This window comes from Helobdella robusta, assembly GCF_000326865.2.
Source record: "Helobdella robusta unplaced genomic scaffold HELROscaffold_3, whole genome shotgun sequence".
Classification (NCBI taxonomy): domain Eukaryota; kingdom Metazoa; phylum Annelida; class Clitellata; order Rhynchobdellida; family Glossiphoniidae; genus Helobdella; species Helobdella robusta.
Genome location: NW_008704501.1, coordinates 3,744,037 through 3,767,963, shown reverse-complemented (window position 1 = coordinate 3,767,963; position 23,927 = coordinate 3,744,037). Strand labels below are relative to the sequence as shown.

The window sequence follows — 23,927 nt, the reverse complement described above, 5'->3', positions numbered from 1 at the left end:
GGCAGAGGTAGTTAATTTATAAATCATTTCAAGCAGGTGATGATAGGTTCATTCATTCCTCATCGATTTTTTTTGTATTTGTTCTTCTGTACTTTGTGTATTCGTCGCATGGTATTTTTTGTGTATTCGTCGTACGCTACATACCCGATGCCTTCATTTCGTTTACCCTGCTTATTTGGCCTGTACTCTGTAACTTTGTCTGAATGTCGTTAGTTCCGGTCGAATATTTTTTTGTTTTTATGAGCAAAAATTATAATATAATTAAAAATTTGAAAGTTTAAGGATTAGTCTCAGTAAACCGTTTTATGTACTTTTTCCAATTTACTTTCATCTTCATGATTTGTAATTTTTTTTAATCTAATGTTCAGTATGAGGGTGAGGCGTTCCAAGTGCTTGCTGCGTGCGTTGATGTGTCTGTGCCAACTTGAGACCTTCGGAGAGGGCAGTTGAAATGTTGCGTGCGAACATGCACACTTTTTCATTCCATGCAACTTTAACTGAGTGTGTAAAAAAGAGAATAACCTCTTTCTACTCATCAACTCTTTTTAAATCCTTATTCCATTTCTTTTTTCTTTCTCTTTTTCTTCCCCTCTTTCATTTTCTTTATATATATATATATATATATATATATATATATATATATCATGTACGTGTGTTGATGTGTGTGTGTGTTGGTGTGTGTGTTGGTGTGTGTGTTTGTGTGTGGGATTGTGTGTTACATGACATACAAAAGTCAAAACGTACGTTTGATCATTGCTCACGTGTCGTTCTATATCATATCTTCGTGCCCGTGTTATTATATGAATGCTAGTTATTTTTATAGATTTTCAAATTCATAACCAGCAAAATACGGCGTAGATTTTGTTAACAACGACAAAAAAAGAGAGGGCAAAATTGAAATGTTTCAAAATCAATAAAAAATAACAGGTAAATATGGAAGTGTTTGTAAAATAATGCAGGCCATGATTCAGAGCACATCAATAATTAACGTTTAATATCGTTTAAATAACGTTCAGAAATAATTTTCATTAAATTGTTAGTAACATTAATAGTCATTAATCATAATAAATTTAACGTAAAAATTGTTTAAACTTTTACAGCTGGAAATAGCGAAAAACAAAATGAACGTTCCAGGAAGAATCAAGGATGTGCAAACTGGATCGATGTCTATCTTGTGAGTAATGTGCTGCTGCGGCTGTTGTGGCTGCTGTTGCTACTGCTGCTACTTCATGTTCTCCGTTGTTTCTCTTTGTTTCACATTTATTATTTCGTGTGATTTGTTTTTCTACGTTTGGTCGTTATTAGATCACCAATTGTTTTTGCTCGTTTATTTATAGTCTTTTTTTCTTTTTGAATTATTTATAAGTTTTACAATTGTATTATACTCAACATTTTAACATGATAGTTAGTTATTAAACTAAGAATAGCTATATCTTCTTTTAATCTTTAATCTTTTGTGTTACATACTTTTTTTTCCTTCTTAAATTTAACGACGATTTAATAACTTTGTTATTATTTAATGTTTCTCAACAATGATCTAGTTGTTTCTATATTTTTCAGCATATTAATATTTAACATGCTTTATTTTAAATCTGTCAATTATATTGTTGTAGTAATTTTTACATTTAATTTTGCCTGAACAATTTTTAATATTGTTGATACTTTAGTTACCTTACAAGCTCTAAATACGTGTTTCTGGTTTACTTAATAAATGGCTTTAATGGTTTATTATTTCAAAACCGCAAATAATTAATTGGTTGAAAACATTTGAGACTGCATTAAAACAACAAACAGTTGGTTGGTTGGTTGAAGACATCAGACATAGATAAATAATTTAAATAATAAATGTACACTGTTTGTGTACAAAAAGAAATGATTGCTTGATATGAAATGCGCCGCAGCGTGTACGCCAACGGAGATACAGCTGGACCTGCCCAGAGGGTGACCATGCCCTGGAAAGGATTGGACAGGCTGGAAGCACTCATCAACGAGGTAGACATAAGAATGAAAAGTAGGAATCTCGATGCTAGGAGGTGTGTTTCTGTTGGGGTTTGTGATTTGTTTGAGTTGTGTGTGTGTTATGTTTGAGTTGTGTGTGTTTGTGTTGTGTTTGTGTGTGTTTGAGCTGTGTTTATGTTGTGTTTGTGTGTTGTATTGTGTTTGTGTGTTTGTATAGTGTTTGTGTGTGTGTTTGTATTGTGTTTGTGTTGTTTTTGTGTTTGTTTTTGTGTGCTTGTATAGTGTTTGTGTTGTGTTTGTATTGTGTTTGTGTTTTTTTTGTGTTTGTGTTGTGTTTGTGCGTTTGTGTGTGTGTTTGTATTGTGTTTGTATAGTGTTTGTATAGTGTTGTGTTTGTTTTGTGTTTGTATAGTGTTTGTGTTTGTGTTGTGTTTGTGAAATGTCGTCGTGATCGTAGTTGTAAATATTTTAATATTCATAAACATTATAAAAATTTCAATGATTAAAATGAAACTATGGTATTAAGATTTCCAAAATTTGTAAGCAGCTTCATTCAAGCAACATTACACAGATTTCATAAATTTCCACTTTTTCAAAATACACGATTTAATAATGTATTGTCTTGTTAAATGTTCAACGCTCATTCTTAAACAGGCGATTTCACCACCTCACTGACACACACACACACACACACTACACACACACACTACACACACACACTAACACACACACACACACGACACACACACTAACACACACACACACACACACACACACACAAGTACTCCACTCCTTCCAACTCCCGATAACCAGTTTATACACATTGGATGGTCACATGATCACAAACATCAACCAATTGAAACCGGGGGGCTACTACGTGGCGGTAGGTGTGGGAGTGAAGGGATTTGTGAAAGGGGACTACGGAAGTGTTGTCAAACCTCATTTCTACGTACCTCTCAATAGGTTATTATTCGTCTTTAGTTCTTTCATAACATCGTTAAAGAAAATGCAGTAGGGAAAGGAAATAACTAACAATAAATTAATTAATGTAATTAATCTTTCGATGTGTAATATTTAGCTTGTCGTCGGAGTTTTCATTAGATAAGTCCCATTGTATGAGAAACATGTTAACATTAGATCTCCATCAATGTGTTAGTGTGTGTGTGTTAGTGTGTGTGTGTAGTGTGTGTGTGTGGTGTGTGTGTGTATTCAACTCCAAGTTCTACTATGTAACAGTTCGTAAGACATTTCTATTGCTGTTGTCGTTCTTATTATTATTAACTGGCATTGTTAAGGTTAATTTTTTTATTTTGAATCGACTGACATAACAAATAGTTTAATTTAATGATGAAAAATTTCTCGCTTCATCGTCGCTAAGATTTCTGTAAATAAAAGTTAATTAAACAAATAATTTTAATAAAATAAAAGTTAATCAATTGTTTTAATTTAACCAAATAATAGTTAATTGAGCAATTAATTTTAATTAAACTAGGTATGACACACTCATACGGTAACAGTTCAGTGTATAATTGCGAACATGATTTACTGCCCGAATTGATTGCACACACACACTTGTACCATCCTACATGCACGCACACACTTATTATCATGAACGTTCACGTGTTGCTCGTTCAGCGGAGACTACATAACAGCAACCACCTCTCATGTTCAAGTGCAGAGATCGTCTCAATTTATAACCGAGAGATTGGAGTGTGACGGCGAGTGGATGTTTGCGTGGTGCTGGTTGCCGGCTGATGGTCGCATAGTTGTTAGTACCTGTCTAGAGGTAATGTTTCGAAGCAAAGATTGTGAGTTGGTTCAGAGGCTGGACTGATATTTTTTCAAACTGGTTTTTAATGGATCAGTTATGTGAAGACAAAGGTCTAATGTGATATTGTAAACGCTGAAAACGTTTTTGCCCATTTATGTGCTTGGGCGGGTAAGGCGGCGTTTTCATCGTCACTCACAGTGGGGAGGCTGTTCAAGTGAATTTTGTGACTCCACGCTTCGAGCTTACTGCACGATCAAATGATTAATTTAATTTTTAAAGGTATGCGAATCTAGGAATGTTACGAATTTTAATTAAAACCAATTCTGTTGCGATAAATTTTTAGGTTCGATAAGCAATGTGACAGTTCTGACATAAGTAACTGTCGATTTTGAATGGCAAGTTACAAAAATGATTCCATATACCAATAGTTTCATGACATTGGCGTTGAGGGAAGCTGGATGTACATACAGACTGCTATGTGTACGTGCAAGGTGGTGCATAAAAATTTTTGTTTGCCTGCTGATTGCTAAGCGACAATTTCGAATTTGTACCCTCTGCAACAAAGGAAACTTCTAGAACGTGAATGATGATGTCGGTGATGTTTATGACAGATGAGTAAAAAAGATGGTAATGCTGATTATGATGGCGACTCGATGAAAATTATGACATGAATGGTAAAGATGGTGATGATGACAACGACGACGATGATGATGGTGATAGGAAGGATAACAAAAATGACATCACACACCACCGCCCGAGTTATCAAAAACAGCGTGAACATGGAGCACACGATGACCAAAGCAGACAAATGATAAAACAAATGATGATGATAATAATAATGATGACAATAAAAGGGATGATGACGACGATAGTGCTAACAAACGGTAAAATCAATCAAATCTTTTATAGATTTATCTGAAAACATCAACCAATAATGAATGTTAACAAGGCTTCTTAAAAAATTGCCATTGGAAGCAGTTTTGGTGTTTAGAGCCAAATATGAACGCTGTACTGTGCCGTGTAGCAGTTTCAATTTATAATCTATTTTTAAATGCATCTCGTTAAAGCGGTACTGTGAAAATGGAGTGTGTGGTGGGTATGTAATAAAGAAGTCTCAGTGTGTACTCATATGCTTCAGCAAAGGAATGAAAAATATTGAGAAATAAAAAATTGAAAGATCTTTTGGTCGATTGAACATACACAAAACAAAATAATTTTAAAGCGACAAAACATCTTATGAAAGTTAACATCCAGAAAATGTCCTCTGGACTGGTTGCTGTAAAAGGTAACAATGCTACTGCTTACTAATGCGTTGTTTGTTGTAAAAAGCAGCAGGTTATAAGATGATACCTTACGATCGTGACAAGAAGGATTTATTTACATTTATATATCTATATGTATATATTTTTAAAACGATAAACCGTCAAAAATTATTTACCTCAATTGTTTTCAAACAATAACAAAATCAACAACAATACCAACAACAACAACAACAGCAACAGTACCAACAACAGCAATTACTACTTATTGAAACAACATTAATTTTAACAGATTTTGAAACTTCAACAGGTGAAAAATAATCGGATCGCAACGAAATCACTCGTTTGATTTGCATTTACGTAATTTACAATACGCAATGAAAATTTTTAATTTCCGTTTTGTTTCCCGCCAGGAACGCAACCAGGAATGCGTCGTGGCAGAGTCAGCCAACCGAGAAATACAAGTTCGTTTTATCAAAAATTATTTTTGGTCTATATTTCATTTCGAACAACACAAAATTTTGCATCTGATTCATCTGCTAGTTATTTAAGTGGATGATATGCATCTGCAGACGCACAAACACACCTTCTATTTAACACGTAATGTTTGAAGGAAGCAATCAAAAGGCAGCATATTCTACAACAGCAAGAATGGCACGAGTGAGAACAGCGTGAATGGCGGAAGTGGAAGCAGCAGCGTCAGGATCTCACCAGGCAGCAAGAAAGCATCCAGTCCTCAGTCAGATGTCACCATCAAGACAAGCAGGTTACCAACCAACTACCAACATTATTAATCCATCAACTTTCAATTGGGAACCAACTTCTTTCACGTTTTACATTTCACCAGATCAAACAAACCTCAAAAACCAATGTACAAATCGGAAGGAAATTTGTCCTTCAAGCAGAAATCAAAGCAGCAGCAGCAGCAACAACAACAACAGCAGAAGCAGCAACGTATTGTTACCAAAGAAGTGGATTACGACAACGGTTTGTATTTTATTGACCAGCATGCATAACTCACAAGCTGTGCCTTAACATGCCCTCAACAGAATGGTGAACAATAATGATACGTTTGAAATGAAAAATTCAATCTCAGAATCACAATAATTAATCAATCATTATTATCATTATTAAAAAATTACATCACCACATCTGAAGTTTCGCCATGCATTCAAGCATCTTAAAAAATGTGTTCAACTTCATTACAACTAAAATGAATGATGGAACGACCTGCTTGCATTTGACGCAGATGAGGGTGGGATCTTCAAAGCGAAGCAGCAGCGTCGCGAGACGAAACACGCGCAGGTCATCCGTGAAGATCACCAGACGAAGGTGGAGATGCCCGTCGAACTGATGAATGCAGATGATGTTATGGTTAGTCCAGTATAGTAGTTTCATATTAACAAGGCTTGAAAACGCAATATTTATTTGTTTATATTAATATTTCTATTTGATCGATTTGATACATCTGCAGGAAGATATAGAATACAACAAAGAGCACCAAAGTACAGGGCACAGAAAGGGAAGACCTTCAAATATGGAACACGAGGAAAGGAGTGGCCATGAAACTCGCCATGCTCGCAACGATCCCCACAACGTTCTCCTTGCCTCTCATGCTGAAGAACTGGACGACATTGAGAAGAACAACACTTACAGAATAGAAGATCACGACGTTGAAATGGCGAATGAAGATTATGAAAATAACGTTGAATGATTATTTCGCGAAACAATCATTTATTTAATTTGTGTAATAATTTATTAAGAAACATTTTTATTTTGTTAATATATCTAATGACACTTGATAACAGATATTACAAGATATTATTGAAATTTCACCTGCATAACAAATGTGCATAAATTAATGAAGCGCAAAAGTATTTGTGGCTATTTGTGGACATGAGCAGTCAGGGAAATAAGTTAAAACGACGGTTGCGTAATTAAATTTTGGAAGTCGGGTCGTGCCGAGTTTTTCAGTTTTTGAACGAGAAGGTTTCATTTTATATTTATTTGGTAAACTTTTTTATTTACTGAGTTTCTTCATTCAAAGTTTTTATTCGCCGGCTATAAATATTTGAAAAAGCTTTTCCCTTTTAAAATGAAATTGTCCATTTTTTAATGAAAATTTATTTATAAAGAAAAATGAAAGTAAATTTATTAAAGGTTTTTGTTTAGTTAGATAATGTTGCTTTATTTTGTGTTGCGTTTTGTTTATTCAGCTTAGAAAGCAGAATGCCAGAGCTCCATGAACTGCCTGCTTCCAAGTTGAATGTCTCACCAGGTTTACTTGAGAATATTTTTTTATAAATAAAATATTTGTGAAAAATTAAGAATTAGATTTAAAATTTAAAAGTAATTTTTAGTTTCAATTTGGTCCCTGGTTGATTATTCTATAATTTCACAACATTCACAACGTGTATTAATTAATTTCTATGGACACATTTTTTATATTAGTAAGTAGTTAAAAGTAAAGTTTTTTTAAAAAATTTTCAATGGGTTTAAAAAGTTTAGTTCATTTTTTTTATGTGAATATAATATTCTAAAATGTAGTAAGCAAATTGTTTCATATTTGTTTCTTGTTATTAAAAAAAATGATTAGATCAAAATTATGGATAGTTCAATCTTCTTTATGATTTTTCATTTTGACTTTCATATTGTTATTTATTAAACAAAAGTTTTTTAAAATTATATTTAGATGACTCAAAGGCAATATTAAGGTCCAAAGTGTGGGACTACCTCGAGGACTCTGGCCTGGCTTCACATCCTAAAATTCCTAGAAGAAGAATTTCAAATTTCAGGGTCTCCTTTTTAAAACTTTTTTTTTTTTTTAATAATATTTAGAAACATATTGAATTTTTATGAATGTAGGGGTCAGAGGAGGCTTGTGATAGAATAACTGAATTGGATGTCTTCAAGAAGGCCCAAATTTTAAGGATTGATCCGGATAGGCCATTGCAGGAGATCAGATTCAAAACATTAGAGGTATTTCCTTACATGGTTTTTCAAGACACTGTTTCATTTTGAAGAAAAAATATAATGTATTATCTCTATCAATGGTTTATGTTGTGAAACAAAATTTTTATGTATCATAAGGTGTGTATCATGTTTTTTGGTATTGTTGTTTTGTACTATGAACATTGTTTTTTTTTATAACTCGTAGTAGTTACAAAGTATTAGCACTCCTTTCCAAACTGGCTTAAAAATTGTGCTTGGCTCTTAAAATTTAGTTTCAAGACAGATTGGGATTGTTTTGTCAATTAATTCTTAACTTTTTTTGTTTTAATTTTTGTTAAATTTATGTTTCTAAAAATAGATGTACTCTTAAGACTCTTATGTACTTTTATACCTTTCATATCTTTTGTTTTATTTTAATTTTAGTGAATTTTAACTATGTGTGGTACATTTTGGAGAAAAAATTAACAAGCTAAAAATAATTTAACAAGGAGTTAACAAGAGTTGTAAACGAAGAAATTAATTAGTTAAAAAATTAATAAGGAGTTTATAAGTAAATGAGTTTGTAAGCTATAGGAATGTTATTTCATTAATCTAAAATAACTATATTTTCAAATGTTATTTAAAATGCAAAGTGTGAATGATGCATCTGGGATATGCAATGATTTACATCTTTTAACTATATAATATTGAAATGTAAGAGAGTGAGAAAGAAAGAGAGAAATTTGAGATAATTTTTTATTTGGTTACTTTTGTTTGTGAAATGTATTCAATACTGACAGAAATGTTGAATGTTTTTATTGATGCTGATAGGCTGGCAAGACATTGTTAGTGCCAACTCCTTCCCTGAAGAATCATGTCTTCAGCAAGATTGTACCTCCTGCCGACTGTCCTCAGAAGCTGCTCAGAAGTTGTGCGGCCAGGCAGGTTAGAAAACCATTCATTCATTCATTCATTCATTCATTCATTCATTCATTCATTCATTCATTCATTCATTCACTTATTCTTTCATTCATTCATTTGCCCAATCATTCACTCCTTCATTCACTTGTTCATAAATTCATTCATTATTTATTTATCTGTTCTTCAACTTTTCTGTGTAATGTTATATATATATATATATATATATATATGTTGGTAATAGACAATAATTTTTACAATATTCTATAAATTCTACAAGGAGCACTGACGATGATTCATTTGGAATCGAAATATGGCCTTATTTGCAGCATGAATTCGAAAAATAAGTTTATTTTGAATTTTAATAAACTAAACGTTCACCAAAAAACTTTAGTGAGAAAAATCGAAAAAACGAACTACAAACATATTAACGCCAAACATTCGGTAGAATTTATAGAATATTGTAAATATATATATATATATATATATATATATATATATATATATATATATATATATATATATATATATTATTTTGATTAACTTGTTTATGCCAGGGCATTAAAGATTACAGCGAAGCCATAGATATTGATGAGAAGGTCAAAGTTGATGCGGTTGTTGTTGGATGTGTTGCTGTGTCAACAAAAGGTACCTTACACTTAATTATTTGAAAGTTTTCTCATGTTTGCAGTTTCGTTTGATGGAGCTCTAATGACGAGCCTGTAACTAATTATTATGAAATACATTTTAAAGGGTGGAGAATAGGAAAAGGTGGAGGTCTGTCAGATCTTGAGTATGCCATGATGGCTTCATTGGGAGTCGTCAATCAGAAAGTTCCCATCATCACCATGGTGCATGACTGCCAGATTCTCGATTTGCCTGACTCACTTTTTGGATTGCATGATTTGCCAGTTGACTACATTGTCACACCAACTCAAATCATTGAATGCACAGGTCACTTGCCTAAGCCATCATCTATTCTGTGGAATTTGATGAATGATGACAAACTGAATCATATTCCAGTCTTGAGGCGTATCCGTTTCAGGGATTGGAAAGAGGGTAAAGATGTCAAACTAGAAGGGGAAACTGAAAATCCTACTGAATTGGTCGATGTTGTGTTAGATGAAGAAGAGATCTTGCGTGAAAGAAAGCGCGTGTATCAGAGGAACAGGCGTCCGATGAGAAGAAGAGACGCAGAGGATGGTGAGACGACTGGTGATGAAGATAAAAAAGATCGCGGAGACAGCAAGGGTTATTACGGACGTGGATCAACCAGAGGTCGTTACAGAAGCTACCGCAACAGGCGCTTCCAAAAAAAGTTCACTGATAACAGTTTGGGCAGCGATGGTCAGACAGATGATGATAGCTCAAATCGCAGACGAACTCGCAACAGCAGTAGCGAGAAACGAGCCGACAGCTCTAATGAAGAAAGGAGTCGCAACAACAGATACAAGAAACCAGTTTTCAGTGCATATGAAGGATCCATATATGCTGGCAGTCTGCCCCGCTTTTTGAGGGTTAGCCAGTTCAAGACTGAGGTGAGAGAGCGCAAAGTCAACCCGTTGAGAATTTTGTGGCGCGGATATTCAGGATTTGCCTTTCTCAACTTCAAAAGCATGCAGGACGCTGAAGATGCATTAGTCGCATTAGAAGGTTTGCACATCAATGACAAGGCCATCAAGTTTGAAATGGCCAAATCTGCGTCAGGGGGTAGAGGTCGTGTGAGATCCTCTACCAATGAGGACAACAATAAAAAAGAGTAACCGGTCATCAATCTGCTACAAAATAAAGGGAAAAGTTAAAAAATTGCAGTCAGAATGAATTTTTATCATTTTAACTTGGTGCGTATTTGTATATACTATCATATCATTTTATGTCCATATGCCTTATTCTGCGTATTTAAATATTTTGATGTATTTTCCATAATTTTTTTTCTAACTTAGTTAAATTATATATCGAAAATCTGGCTAAGGAATCCAGATTATTTCAATGTTTTATTTCAGTTTTGATTTTAAATGGCATGATTTATATTTATTTTCATTAAGAATTTGTTTTGAGCTTGCATTTTGCGTAAACTTGTTTTCTCAGGATGATGTTATTCCTATACGTTTATTTAAGATTCGTTTAATTTTTGTTGACAGTTTGTTTTGTTTAACCAGAAAAATATTTTTTTATTCTATTTGATACATAGTATATATATATATATATATATATATATATATATATACGAAAAATGAAATTTGCAAAAATTTGGCTTATTTTATTTTCTTGAATTTATAAACTAGCGAACAAAATTTACGGCCGTTAAAGTTATTAGTTTCTGGAAATAGGTGAGTAACTGCATTGACAAATCATTCTTCAAGTATGTGTATATAGGGCATTGTAAATTCATGCGGCTATCACATACGAGTCATTTATCGCGCCAGTCATTTCTAAAAGTTGACATCGCGTTACCCTGTCGGATTCTCAAGAATCACATTGCAACTCGCTGATTACCACTTCTCTCAATCTTTTTTTGAGAAGTTGGTCAGCTAAGAATAAAGCTTTCAAACTCGTTTTCGGCTTAAAATATGACCATGACAGGGTATTCATGCTCTACAAAGCTCCAAGAACTGCGTTGGCTCTCGGTACAATCGCGCATCGCTTATAAAATCGCGTGGTTGTTTGGCATGCACCACCACAAGTTTGGGATAAACTGCCACCGGAACTCAGAAAAAGTATGTCTGTCGAATTTCAAAAGACGGCTCAAAACTTTTCTTTGCGGATATTGGCTCCGGGCGCCTGTAAGCAGCTGTGCGATGGTTTAACCTCGAATAAATCGTCATATTATTGATGTTTTTATTTTATATCCTTGCGATGCGAATTCCATTGTTTCGCAAACTTAACTTACAAGTTGTACTTTTTACTGCTGAAAAATTTTTCCTGGTTCATGAAGTCAGATGGAGATCAGCCTACGTTTGGATTTTAGTTGGTAAATTTTTATTAACTTTCGCGTTTGTAGTATGCATGCGTCAGTTAATTAAGGTGCTTAATAACGCTATTAAGAATTGCGTGAATGTATCTGTTACATAAATGACAGTTCTCTAAAATAACATGAAGACGAAAGGACGGAAAGGTTTAATATTCAAAAAAGTAATTTCACAAAAATGGTTACTGACGGATAATGTGAATGAAAAAATAGGAGAAAATAAGATAAAATTTTTTAGAAAGAGGTTGGTACGGAATTTAATAATCGAATTCATTCATAAACAAAGCAGAAAAGCAAATGTCGTATTAATGAAGAAGGAGTTCTTCTCGAATGTCACTGAAACTACTCTATCTCATGTTATGGCATGCTTCGATGTTTTTCCAGGAATATTCTTTTCGTTATCACGTTATTTGCGGTCTGGCGTTTTATATGAATTAAATATTGTAAGTCGTTTTGTACAATTTAATGGAACTGCTGTTCACATCTGAACATAAGTGAACAGCCAATAAGCTTACAACTTGTCCATGCTAATTATTAGGCTGTAACTAGATCACGATGCCAAAATGATGCAATATGGATAAACTTTTTAAAGAGTAAAATAAATCAAATCACCTACACAATCACAAATGGAAATCAATGCAATCTCTAACATTTCTTATTCAAATTCTACTACAAAACGTAAAACAACACATGCCCTACTACCTATATTCAATATACCTATTACAATTCCATAATCAAAGATGTCATCCAGTTCAACGAACTTACCTGTATAAAAGAAAATGAAGAATAAATGGAAATTGTGAATAAAATTTCAAAATGTTTTAAATAAAAAACAGGCATCACATAACGAAATCTGTGTATATGGAAAACTGATCGTTGGTACATTCATTAGCAAGGTGTGACCTTAGGTGAGGGCATCGTTTAAATTAAATCTGCAATGCCCCGAGGCAGCTTCTCGTGTGACATTTCAAATCAACTCACTTACCTTCAAGTTGATTTATTCCATCTCGGACCGCACTGATCGGTAAATCATCATTTTGTCTGAAACTATTTGTTTTACTGATAGTTCAGTTCTACCCACATCATTCTCTCATTAACTCAAGCTTATGTAAACTCATTGCTTATGTAAAATTGAAAAGGCCTCATTCACACAGAAATCCAGATTTGCATGAAACTTTTTGCAGGTTTTTAAAAGCTGTCTCGAAACATCATTAACGTGGATGTGAATTAATTACATTGAACGCCTGTCATGGATTAATTCGAAATCTCATTAATCTGAACCAACTAAAGGCGTATACAGAATGAGTAAGGAGGCTATTGCTTCCGCTTCAAGCCAGGAAGAAATTTATAATCAAAAACTTATTGAAACTATTTAATTTTTTGGTTATCATTCAAATAACGACTCTCACACACAAACACACAGACAGACAAACAGACATACACAAACCTTCTATGAGAACACACACGCACACATTCATACACAGAAAAATGCACGCACATAAACAGAAAAAGTTAAGATTAGAGTAAGCATTATATGGAAACTGCAGTCACACTGGATGAATTTTAAATGAGTGAACACTGATTCTTATCAACTCCATCCCTCTTTAGCCTATGCCAAGCATTCCAGTGATGTTAGGCAAATATAAAACAGATAAAAAGTTAATGTCCGTTACATTTTAATTAATTTATTTTATGCAATCTAATTTCATACATCGTTAATATATAAATTATCTAATTTTTAGTATATCATTCGTCACTAAACACCTGCCTGTGACTGGATAACAACCGTACGTAATCTAGTTTTCAAGTGAAGTTTCGCAAACAAACTCACACACACACACACACACACACACACACACACACACACACACACACACACACACACACACACACACACACACACACACATACACGTATGTTGACGGGCGAACGCACGCACATACGTACACGCCTATGTAGTCTCGAGCTTACACACTTACATCACGACACAAAACACAAACACCACTAAAACTATTTTAGAAGTTTTCACATATCACATAGAAGATATCACATATATGGGAGAAAATAGATTAGAAAAGCAGCATTCATTAGAAGCCTGTCCCTAACTAATGTTCACGTTTGACGTTATTCACCTTGGCTCGAGACGTGGCTGCGTTTTTAAAATAAATGAATATACGACACCTGCTAAGCGCTAATGAAATTATGCCATCTCGGTCATTTTATCGTGACGTCACATCTCCCACACACATCTGACATGATTCCGTTTGCTGCGAAATCAACGAAATTGGATTTATGAATGTGTGCAGTTATTTATACATTCAACATTTTGCAAAAATTTTATAATGTATATATTTATTAATTAATTAATTTATGTTGCATTAATTAATTAATTTATTCATTTATTTGCTCTTTATATATTTTTTGTTTATAAAACAAAGGCATTGCTTAATATGAAATACTGGTTAAATGAAAATGATTGAATGATTTCGTTTATTTCCAATGAAAAGTTCACAAAAACGTTATGTTGGCTGGCACGCCATCACGTGGTACTTATTATTTACAATTATAAAGTAAATGTATTAGTAGTAATAATAAAATAAAAGACAACAATAGCAATAATTATATTTTAATAATTATATTTTAACTTCATTAAATCTGGTAAAAATAAATTACTCAAAATGATTAAATTATAATAACATCTGACAACCTCTACAAACAGCACTAAATAGAAATTCATCGCAGCTTAACGGCCACATGTGTTAATAATTCGGTTAATGCTTCGACCAGCCCTGTATGTACCAAACAATATTTCAATTGGATCTCAATGGAAAGTGACAACATGTGCGTGCACGTGTGTCCGCCTGTCTGTCTGAATAGTGTGTGTGTGTGTGTGTGTGTGTGTGTGTGTGTGGTGTGTGTGTGTTTGTATGGTGTGTGTGTGTGTGTGTGTGCGGAGGTTTTTTGGAAGAAGCACTAAATTTAAACTAGCTGGCTTGAAGTAATTTAATTTAGTCTAACATCCCAACTTTTGTTTTTGTGTCATGTGAATGAATGTTATAAGATATGATTTAAACCATTTCAAAGGCCCAGGGCAGAGGCAGTACCATAGCCAGCGAGGCTCATCTGAGGTCTGGTTATAGGGTTAGTGCAAGTTGAAAACCAAACCTAGAGATCAATTTTTGATATGGTAGTGGGTTATAAAACGTAAAGATAAAAGCTAAATAGATTGAAAATATGTTGATAACATAATACAGTAAAATAATTTTTTCCATTTGGATTTGAAATCTAATATGACAAAAAAAAACATTAGTTTTTTGGTTGAAAAATATTTCTATAAAAATTTTTTACTTAAAATTGTTTGTAACGGATGACGTCAACATATACATAAACATTATATACTATTATGTGTGTGTGTGTGTGTGTGTGTGTTTATGTGTGTGTATGTAAGAACCTGTATGCATTTGTGTGTGTGTGTAGGGTTTAGGTATTTGTGTGTATACACGGTACGTGTATTTGCCTGTGTATGGTTGTATGTTAAATATATTTTTTAATCAGTTTTTATTCTTTATTCGAAACAAAATATAATACAAATATCAAATGAAAAATATACATGTGAATGTATCTTAAAAAATCACACAAACAAACATTTCAAATAATATTTTTCCTTTGGCATGACGTTGCCGTTAAAAGCAAGCCATGAAATGCCAGAGTTAAATATGACGAGCACAGTGAAATACAAATATTTTTATTTTCTGTTTTTACGAGCAATTACGAACGTGTTGCTTCCGTGTCTTCTTAAAATGTATATTTGATGGGGCATAAAATTATAAATTGCAGACCTTTCATAATGTTTTTAGTAGTATATTACTTAGGTTATAATCATCATCTCACTTCAATTTGCCAACTTGATTGACTTAATTTAATTAATTTATTAGATAATTAACTAAATTTTAAAATTTTCTATCTCAATTAAGAGAATTTCATTAAACAAGCTTTCTTGAAATGTGATTTGAAATTATTATTCATTGTTAGCAGAGAGAAAATTTTTGAAATAATATATTCTGAATCTAATTAGCGACATAACTCATCGTTCTTATGCAATCGCACAATCACCAGCCTTCAAAAATTAACACAGAATAAACCATTGAAAGTTTTACGAAAAAACTAAAAGAAATAATAATAATAATAAAGAAATAATAATAAAATAATAATAATAATGAAATAATAAAAATAAAATATTAATAATAATAATATGCAGAAGAGTAGAATCGAATTCGAACAAACAGCTGCTTGTTTGTTCCCGCCAGAGTCGGACGAACATAGGAGCGTATTAATATTGATGTATGTTCGGAATGTATTAAGATGTTTGTAGAAGGCATTGTATTAGCATTATACAAACATTACAATCAGCATCGACTTGACGACGAGACTACTTATGAAAACACCTTTCTACCTCAAAACACGCGCTCTTATAGGAAAACACCTCCTTACCTTCAGACAATACACATACATAACCATATAAAACAACTCTCACATCCTTAATACAATACACACACATATAGAAGAATTTCCAACCTTAATGCATTGCATATTCAAATGAAAAACCTTCCTACTTCAACACCCTGAGTGAGCATTCATATTGACATGGAACACTTTTTTTTACCTCAATTTGTACACTTCACATCCACATGTTCATATAAATACATTTTCTTTCTTAATACGTCCTACCTTAACTTTATGAAAGCACGTCAATCTGAAAACACTTCCACAAAATACGCTTGCAATTTTTTCTTCCAAGATAAATCATTGTTTTTCTAAAAAATGCTCGCTCATATTTTTTTTACACAGTTTATTGAAAAAATTTCAATTTGATTTTTCTACTTTACATAATAATTTTTCATTGTTTGCCTTCATGCATCTAGTATAAGCATGGAGGTCAAAAAATGTTTAAAATCCAATTTGGCTAGCTACTGACTTTTTTTTTATATCTATTTCAACAATGTGATCCGAATGATAAATACTCGTTTCTATATTTGTCGCTCGGGGCGCATTAATTTCGTAATAAGAGTTTAATAACGATTTGGAAGGATTTGTAAGATTTCAATCCCAGTGTGAGTTTGACAGATGTAGATTTTTGTAGAATTTTCAGAAATATTCTTTGAATTCTGAAGAATTACTATTTTGTTTTGTTTTCAATATTTTTTTTTACATTTAAAAGTCTTCTTTATCGACACCAACCACTACTCAATAAAACCTAATTTCATTTTAATTTTTCAAATATGTTAATAGAAGTTATTTTAAATAACATTCTTAAAGTTTTTTCAACATAAAAGTCACCAAAAAAATTAATATAATTAAAAACCTGAAAAAAATTAATTAAAAGAAAATCAAGGAACTGTTTGAAGATGCAGATCATTGGGTCCGAGAACGATTTACGGTATGGGTCATCAAGTTTAGGATATTGAACAAAAATTCATCTCCCCCAATTGAAAATCTGCCACTACCCACTCTATTTCATACACGAAATAATAACAAATTCGCCTCACATTTCTGACCTGAAATGATACTTTTCTGATCCAAAACAACAACATTGGTGAGAATATAGAGTTACTCAAATATTTTCTTAAATGATTAAAAATTAAACATAAAATTATAGATAATGATATCATGTTAACTTTACTGTTAATTGAACAGAACGTTTCAAACCAATAGACAACACCCAAAATACTATGATAGAATCTCTCTAAATATTAATACAACAGCATGACTATTTTTGAGTAGTTGTAAGTACAACAACACTTTAATAGTATGTTGGTCGAATTAAAAAGTCCAAACAAGTATATTGTAAGCGCTACAAACAGCGCCATATTCGTTTATTATCTTACTGAAATAAATAAAGGCAAACAAAAAGAACTGTCAAAAATGCTTAAAATTTCTATCTAAAAAAATTTAAATGAAGCAAAAATCTTGAAAAGAGAGCGATGTTTGCCTAGTTTAAGTTGCCTGAAAAGATTAGGGGATATCAAATGTTTGCTTTATTCAAACATCTTCTTCCAAGTATGTGTTATACTGCCGCAGAATTTTTTCCAATTGTAAACACCTCTCTCTCTCTTTCTCTCTCTTTCTCTTTCTCTCTCTCTCTTTCTCTCTCTCTTTCTTTCTGTGTGTTTGTAGTTTGTATATGTGCGCGAAAAAAAATAACATTTCTGCAATATTGACACGACAATATACAAAGTTTGAAGGTCTGATTTGCATATACAATGTATGTGTATGTTTATATATTTGTCTAATTCAAACTCTAATACTCTAATTGAAAGCACGCTATATTAACAAACGATGACACAATGGCTATTTATTTTTCATGTTATTTTGTGCAGCAACCAACAACTCATTAACATTTTAAAACACTCGCACATATGAATATACAATCAACGTGCTTATATATATATATATATATATATATATATATATATATATATATATATATATATATATATATTTATACATATATGTATATTTATATATATATACCACAAGACATACAGTCTTATTTGGTCTCCGCATATTCAACTTCATAACTTTTATTCACCTATTTGATATGTTGTTGATTATGAATAAACTTTTAAAATGAAATATACACACATATATATATATATATATATATATATATATATATATATATATATATATATATATGTATATATATATATATATATATTTCCGAAGCAAACGTACATCAGACATTATGATGTTTTAATAGCAACATTCGTGAATGATTCGTGAAGACGCACAACGACACACACGCACACGTCTGTCCGCACACGCCAACACGATTATCTATTGATGGTAATAATTTTCAACTCCATCAAATCAACAGTCTCAAAAACATTCTGCGCGGCAAAACAGCAACAACATAAAACAACCTGAAAACTTTCCATTCGATTACATGCGACGAAAACAATTCAATTAAATTGAATTTATTATTTTCAATCAAACAAATACCATCTACACTACACCACACCATCCACACCACACCATCCCACCACATCACCCACACCACACCATCCCACCACACCACCCACGCCAGACTAACCACACCTCACCACACCAAACCATCCAGTGCAGTTATGTGATATGATATTGTTGAATGATGGCTGGAACTGTTTGCTGGCTGCACGTAGCGATGGTCTCATACTCTCCCCCCCGTGGTTCCTCCCTGCCTTCAATGATGGTTGCAGGAAGGAAAATTTCAATTATTTTATTTCGTTTTTTAATTCTATTTTTTGAAAATTGAATTTACATTGTTCTGCCTAATTTCGATTGATTGCTTTGACGGATGACTAAAAAAAAGAATGAGTGAATGAAAAGTTGTTGGAATGCGGGGAGGAATGTGAAAATAAAGAGAAATGTTGACGTGGGATTAGCGAAATGTTCAAATGAATGAAGTCCACAGCAAACAATTCCATGCAAGGAAGCAAATTTATTTTGCGAATGTTGATGGAGCAAACGAATTTATATTCGACGCAAGCCTTTCATTAAAATGTGCTTGCAAAAAACAATCGAGTTGTTTTTTTTCTCATGGTTTTTATTAAAAAAATAATATTTCAATTTAATATAAGTAATGACTGCTTATCTGGGAGTGCAAAATACAAAAAAATGCACTGTGATGCAATTGAATTCAACAGAGCGCAACAAAAAGTTACATAATACAACACAATTGAATAAAATTTAATACAAACCTGGACATCATTTCAATACAATACCGTGTAATACAATGCAAAGTAATGCAAAACGACAAAATACACAATACAATGCAGTACATGGCAGTACAACATACGCACATCCGACGTATTGATACATAGAAAGGATGAAAGTGACATAATTTTGAATCAACAGTTTGTATTCAATTGTAGTTCCTCCGCATAAAATTTCTTTTCAATTTATTCTAAAAGTCAATTTTTAATAAGTTGTATGGAAGAAAATGATATTTATTAAAGAAAACTTTAACATTCAATAATTAAAAATATATCAAGTTCATCTGTTTTTGAATATTTTCCATCTGCAAAATTCAAATTAATTATAAAAATTGACGTCATTAAAAGCAGCTACCACTACCACACCCATCATCCACTCTTAACCTTCCCCTGTCATGGATGACCATTAATATTTTCTCCAGCTCATCCAGCGTTCGTACCAAGAACCCATCCTTTGTTAGCAACTGCTTTCAATTTTTATTTTGCTCCTTATAGATATTTTAAATATTGCAATATATGATCCTGAGTTCTATAGGGCCAAAAAACACACAAAAATGTAGCAAAGTAGAAAAAATTACTTTTCCCATGTTACACTTTTTCAATGGATTTTTAATTTTTCTTTTTAACCTGACATATTTACGCCAGTGAAGAACACAGAGATTTAATGTGATCACAAGTAAGCCTACACATCAGGCAGTGAGAGTGCAAAGTATAATTAATCGTCGTCGTCTCAAAACTACAACGACATAATAAACACGTGACCAGGACAATCACATGACATTCACATTACATCACATGATGACATTCACATCACATGACAAAAACATTCATTAGAAGAACAACATAACCACACCAGCACCTCTCATGTATTCTGTAATAATAATGATAACAATAATAATAAGGATGATGATGATGATGATAATGATGATGATGATGTGACATGGGGCCAGCTTGAACTCAAAACCAAACCTATTTTAAGAATTTTAAATATTTCAAAGGGAAAGTTGAAATAAATATTTGTTATATTTTAAATGTTTTTGGTTTATATAAAAACCTCATCTACTCAACTTTTAAATTTATTTTCAGTTTCGTTTCAACACTTACTTTTAAAACTTGAAAAACTTTTCAACGTTTAGATTATTCGAAGCCCTTTCATTCGTACCAACCACACTTAAATTCCCACAAACGCTAGTGGTTACCTACCCAATGGATGGTCATTTAATATTCTCTCCTTTCTTTCTGACCATTTAGTTAATCGTTCTCTATTTTTATTGACCACTCACAAAAATTAACATGCAATAGCCGCAGCAAACATTTTCATATTCGAAAAATGCGACATGGCATAATTTTAAATCGCTCCATTACATTGATTAATTTCTTGGCTTTTCTGATTATCCCCAGCCTTTCTTCCTTCAGAACATAAGTCAACAGTAAAGTTTGACGTTTTATTAATTTTTTTAAAAATTATTTTTCAAAATTTTTTGCTGGACGAAAAATTGAAGAGATTTAAAAAATGTAAAAACAAGATGTAAGGACGTGGGCTGTGGAGTGGGGATTAAGGTCAGCATAATTATATTTATGTTCATATTTTTCTACATGAATCTTAATTTATTCCAACATTAGCCGCATACGAACACTCTCTGGACATTTTTCTCGCATACTTGTGGCGTCTTTCTTGCTCTTCTATCTTGAAGGAAGTTATGTTTTCATCTTTGATGGTTTCAATTTTGTCAGTCAGTCTTCAAAATGGAAATTTAAAAGAATTGCTGGCAGCATAATTTGAGCGTTCGATTGCGAGTTTGTTAGTCTTTTATTGAGCTTTCATTAGCTCACATATGAACGCCATGAAATCTCTCCTCTAAAAGTTTCTCTCAGACAATTTTTCTAATTTTTTGATTTTAATCGTAAAACAAATTAATTTTGAAATATTAAACAAAATAAAATCAATAATAATGATAATAATAATAATAATAACTGAACAAAATAATTCATATGCGTGCGTGCGATTGGACGATCCATGGATCATTTTAACGACTTGAAACTCCACTGCGAGGAAGAATTATTAGTTGTGGAGTTGAACCCGGCCACTGTTTGCACGGCAGCAGGTCTCCTGGCGTTACCACGCTGCATGAAATATGTCTACAAATTTCAACTCACGGCCAGCAAATGTGCCAAATAAATGGTCCTCAAATGTAAATATTCGATAAGCAGAGTCTCAACACAAGTGTCCGCTCAACTCACTCTATTTGTTTGCACTTTAATATGAGCAATCAATATCATTTCCATTATTTTAAATTATTTCAAAAAAATTTTCAACTACATTTGAAAGAAAATGTAAAAATTAAGCGAAAAAATAGTTACTCAGTTTTTGAAAACGTCGAGAAGATTTTTGAAAACTGCCGAGCCTATATTAAAAATATGAAGCGGTTGCAAACAGAAGAATGTATTGAAACACTCTCCTCTCCTTATCGTTCCACGATTTCTTTCATTCCTGAAATTTGTTTTTGATTTGTTGTTTGAAGCTCACAAGTTCACAAGGAACCTCTTTTGTTTTCAAAATCTTTAAAATCTTCTTATCAAATTTTTATAAAAAAAATTTTTTTAACTTTCATTACATAAATTTAAAAGTAGTTGCTTAGTTTATGATGCCTAGAACAACAACATAACAAAAATCAGGGCTAAATTTTATTTTTATGCATACGAGTACAATTCTCGTTGCATCAACAAATATGACATTCCTGCTTAAATAAAGAGAGACTCATTTGTTCGCATGGAACTCGCATACAAACAGATCATCATAATTATGCACCGCAAGCGATTATTATTAAAACGCCTACAAAAACACACATACCTCTACATTCACACATTCATACATTTTATAAGACAATTCAATAAAACATTTTTCAATCATTACTCTAACCATTACAATTTTTTCACATTTGTAAATAACCTTCAACCAGGTCAACTACTGCACATTTCCTTCCTGGTTAATTCAACAATTCTAAAAATTTCTGCTCAGTCTACCAAATTACGAAACTTCGTTATGAAAATAATTGAACTATTCAGTTTTTCAAATTCTCATCAGTTAAGGATGACTTAACGCTACTTAACTGATTCTAACTTATAATATCCAACAACCAAATCATCAGTTTGTATGAGGAAGAGTCCGGCCGACCGACCGACAGGCAAGCGAGCGACCGACCACAAGCTAGTCACAACCCGCCATTTAGAACTACACTTGCATTGAAGTAGCAAGTCATTTATCCAATAAATCGATCATCATCACCGAATAGACGCAGTTGGCTGCTTCTTGCACCGATGCATCACATGAGTGACACTGCCATTCAACAAATAATTCATTTTACGAAATCAAGTCGATATCTCAATCCATCAATTTTCTCCATCATTTGCCTGCCATATTTCCATTACGCTATAGTTCTTTTGTTTCTTCTTTTTTGTCCTTTACTATCATTATTTCTCATTTTTATTTATTTTTCAACATTAAATGAAATAAAATATAAAAAAAATTATAGAAAGCCAAATAAATAATTATACGTAAAATAAATATTAGAAGAAAATTCCATTGTCGCATAATCAACCGTGAAATATGCAGGTTCCTTTTTTGTGTTCGTACAGAAGCATGGGCGAATAACCAAAACCATTTCACGAACTTCGTAAGAGAAAATTATTTCATTTATTCTACTTTTTCAAAGATTTTGTCATTATTTATAATAAATTAAGGTTTTTATTGTATGATTAGTAATTATTTATCTATTAATTTATTGTCAAACCCAATGATAAAATTGTGCTGTTTGTTGTTTCATTCTTAAATAATGACTTGAATGTATTAGGCAATCCCATCAATCTATTACTACAACACATCCATCTAGGTTTATAAGTTTTCAAAACTTTCGAAATAAAATTTAGTAAACGCTACAAATTAACCCACTCAGTTAATCAATCAATCAATCAATCAATCAATCAATCAATCAATCAATCAATCAATCAATCAATCAATCAATCAATCAATCAATCAATCAATCAATCAATCAATCAATCAATCAATCAATCAATCAATCAATCAATCAATCAATCAATCAATCAATCAATCAATCAATCAATCAATCAATCAATCAATCAATCAATCAATCAATCAATCAATCAATCAATCAATCAATCAATCAATCAATCAATCAATCAATCAATCAATCAATCAATCAATCAATCAATCAATCAATCAATCAATCAATCAATCAATCAATCAATCAATCAATCAATCAATCAATCAATCAATCAATCAATCAATCAATCAATCAATCAATCAATCAATCAATCAATCAATCAATCAATCAATCAATCAATCAATC

The 23,927-nt window shown here is 32.3% G+C and overlaps 2 protein-coding genes across 2 annotated transcripts; both read left to right on the top strand.

The window, feature by feature from the left end:
* Positions 1–1,890: 1,890 nt before the first annotated feature.
* On the top strand, positions 1,891–6,863 carry HELRODRAFT_188591 (hypothetical protein; the record flags this gene model as incomplete). The annotated part of the gene is made up of 8 exons (XM_009021299.1): positions 1,891–2,033; positions 2,773–2,922; positions 3,595–3,745; positions 5,403–5,431; positions 5,603–5,755; positions 5,837–5,976; positions 6,239–6,363; positions 6,464–6,863. The coding sequence occupies 8 exons, from the start codon at positions 1,891–1,893 to the stop codon at positions 6,701–6,703; spliced, it is 1,131 nt and encodes a 376-aa protein (XP_009019547.1). The 3' UTR covers positions 6,704–6,863.
* A 46-nt stretch (positions 6,864–6,909) lies between these two features.
* On the top strand, positions 6,910–11,080 carry HELRODRAFT_94411 (hypothetical protein). The gene is made up of 8 exons (XM_009021298.1): positions 6,910–6,978; positions 7,206–7,267; positions 7,682–7,785; positions 7,855–7,968; positions 8,752–8,865; positions 9,396–9,486; positions 9,592–9,944; positions 10,191–11,080. The coding sequence occupies exons 2-8, from the start codon at positions 7,219–7,221 to the stop codon at positions 10,599–10,601; spliced, it is 1,236 nt and encodes a 411-aa protein (XP_009019546.1). The 5' UTR covers positions 6,910–6,978; positions 7,206–7,218; the 3' UTR covers positions 10,602–11,080.
* The last annotated feature ends 12,847 nt before the right edge of the window (positions 11,081–23,927 follow it).

Bases quoted from the DNA above. Each gene is read 5' to 3' on its own strand.
- HELRODRAFT_94411 (XM_009021298.1), top strand. From the start codon at position 7,219: ATGCCAGAGCTCCATGAACTGCCTGCTTCCAAGTTGAATGTCTCACCA. The intron at 7,786-7,854 runs GTCTCCTTTTTA...TTATGAATGTAG, and splicing joins GAAGAATTTCAAATTTCAGG to GGGTCAGAGGAGGCTTGTGA. The intron at 7,969-8,751 runs GTATTTCCTTAC...TGATGCTGATAG, and splicing joins TCAGATTCAAAACATTAGAG to GCTGGCAAGACATTGTTAGT.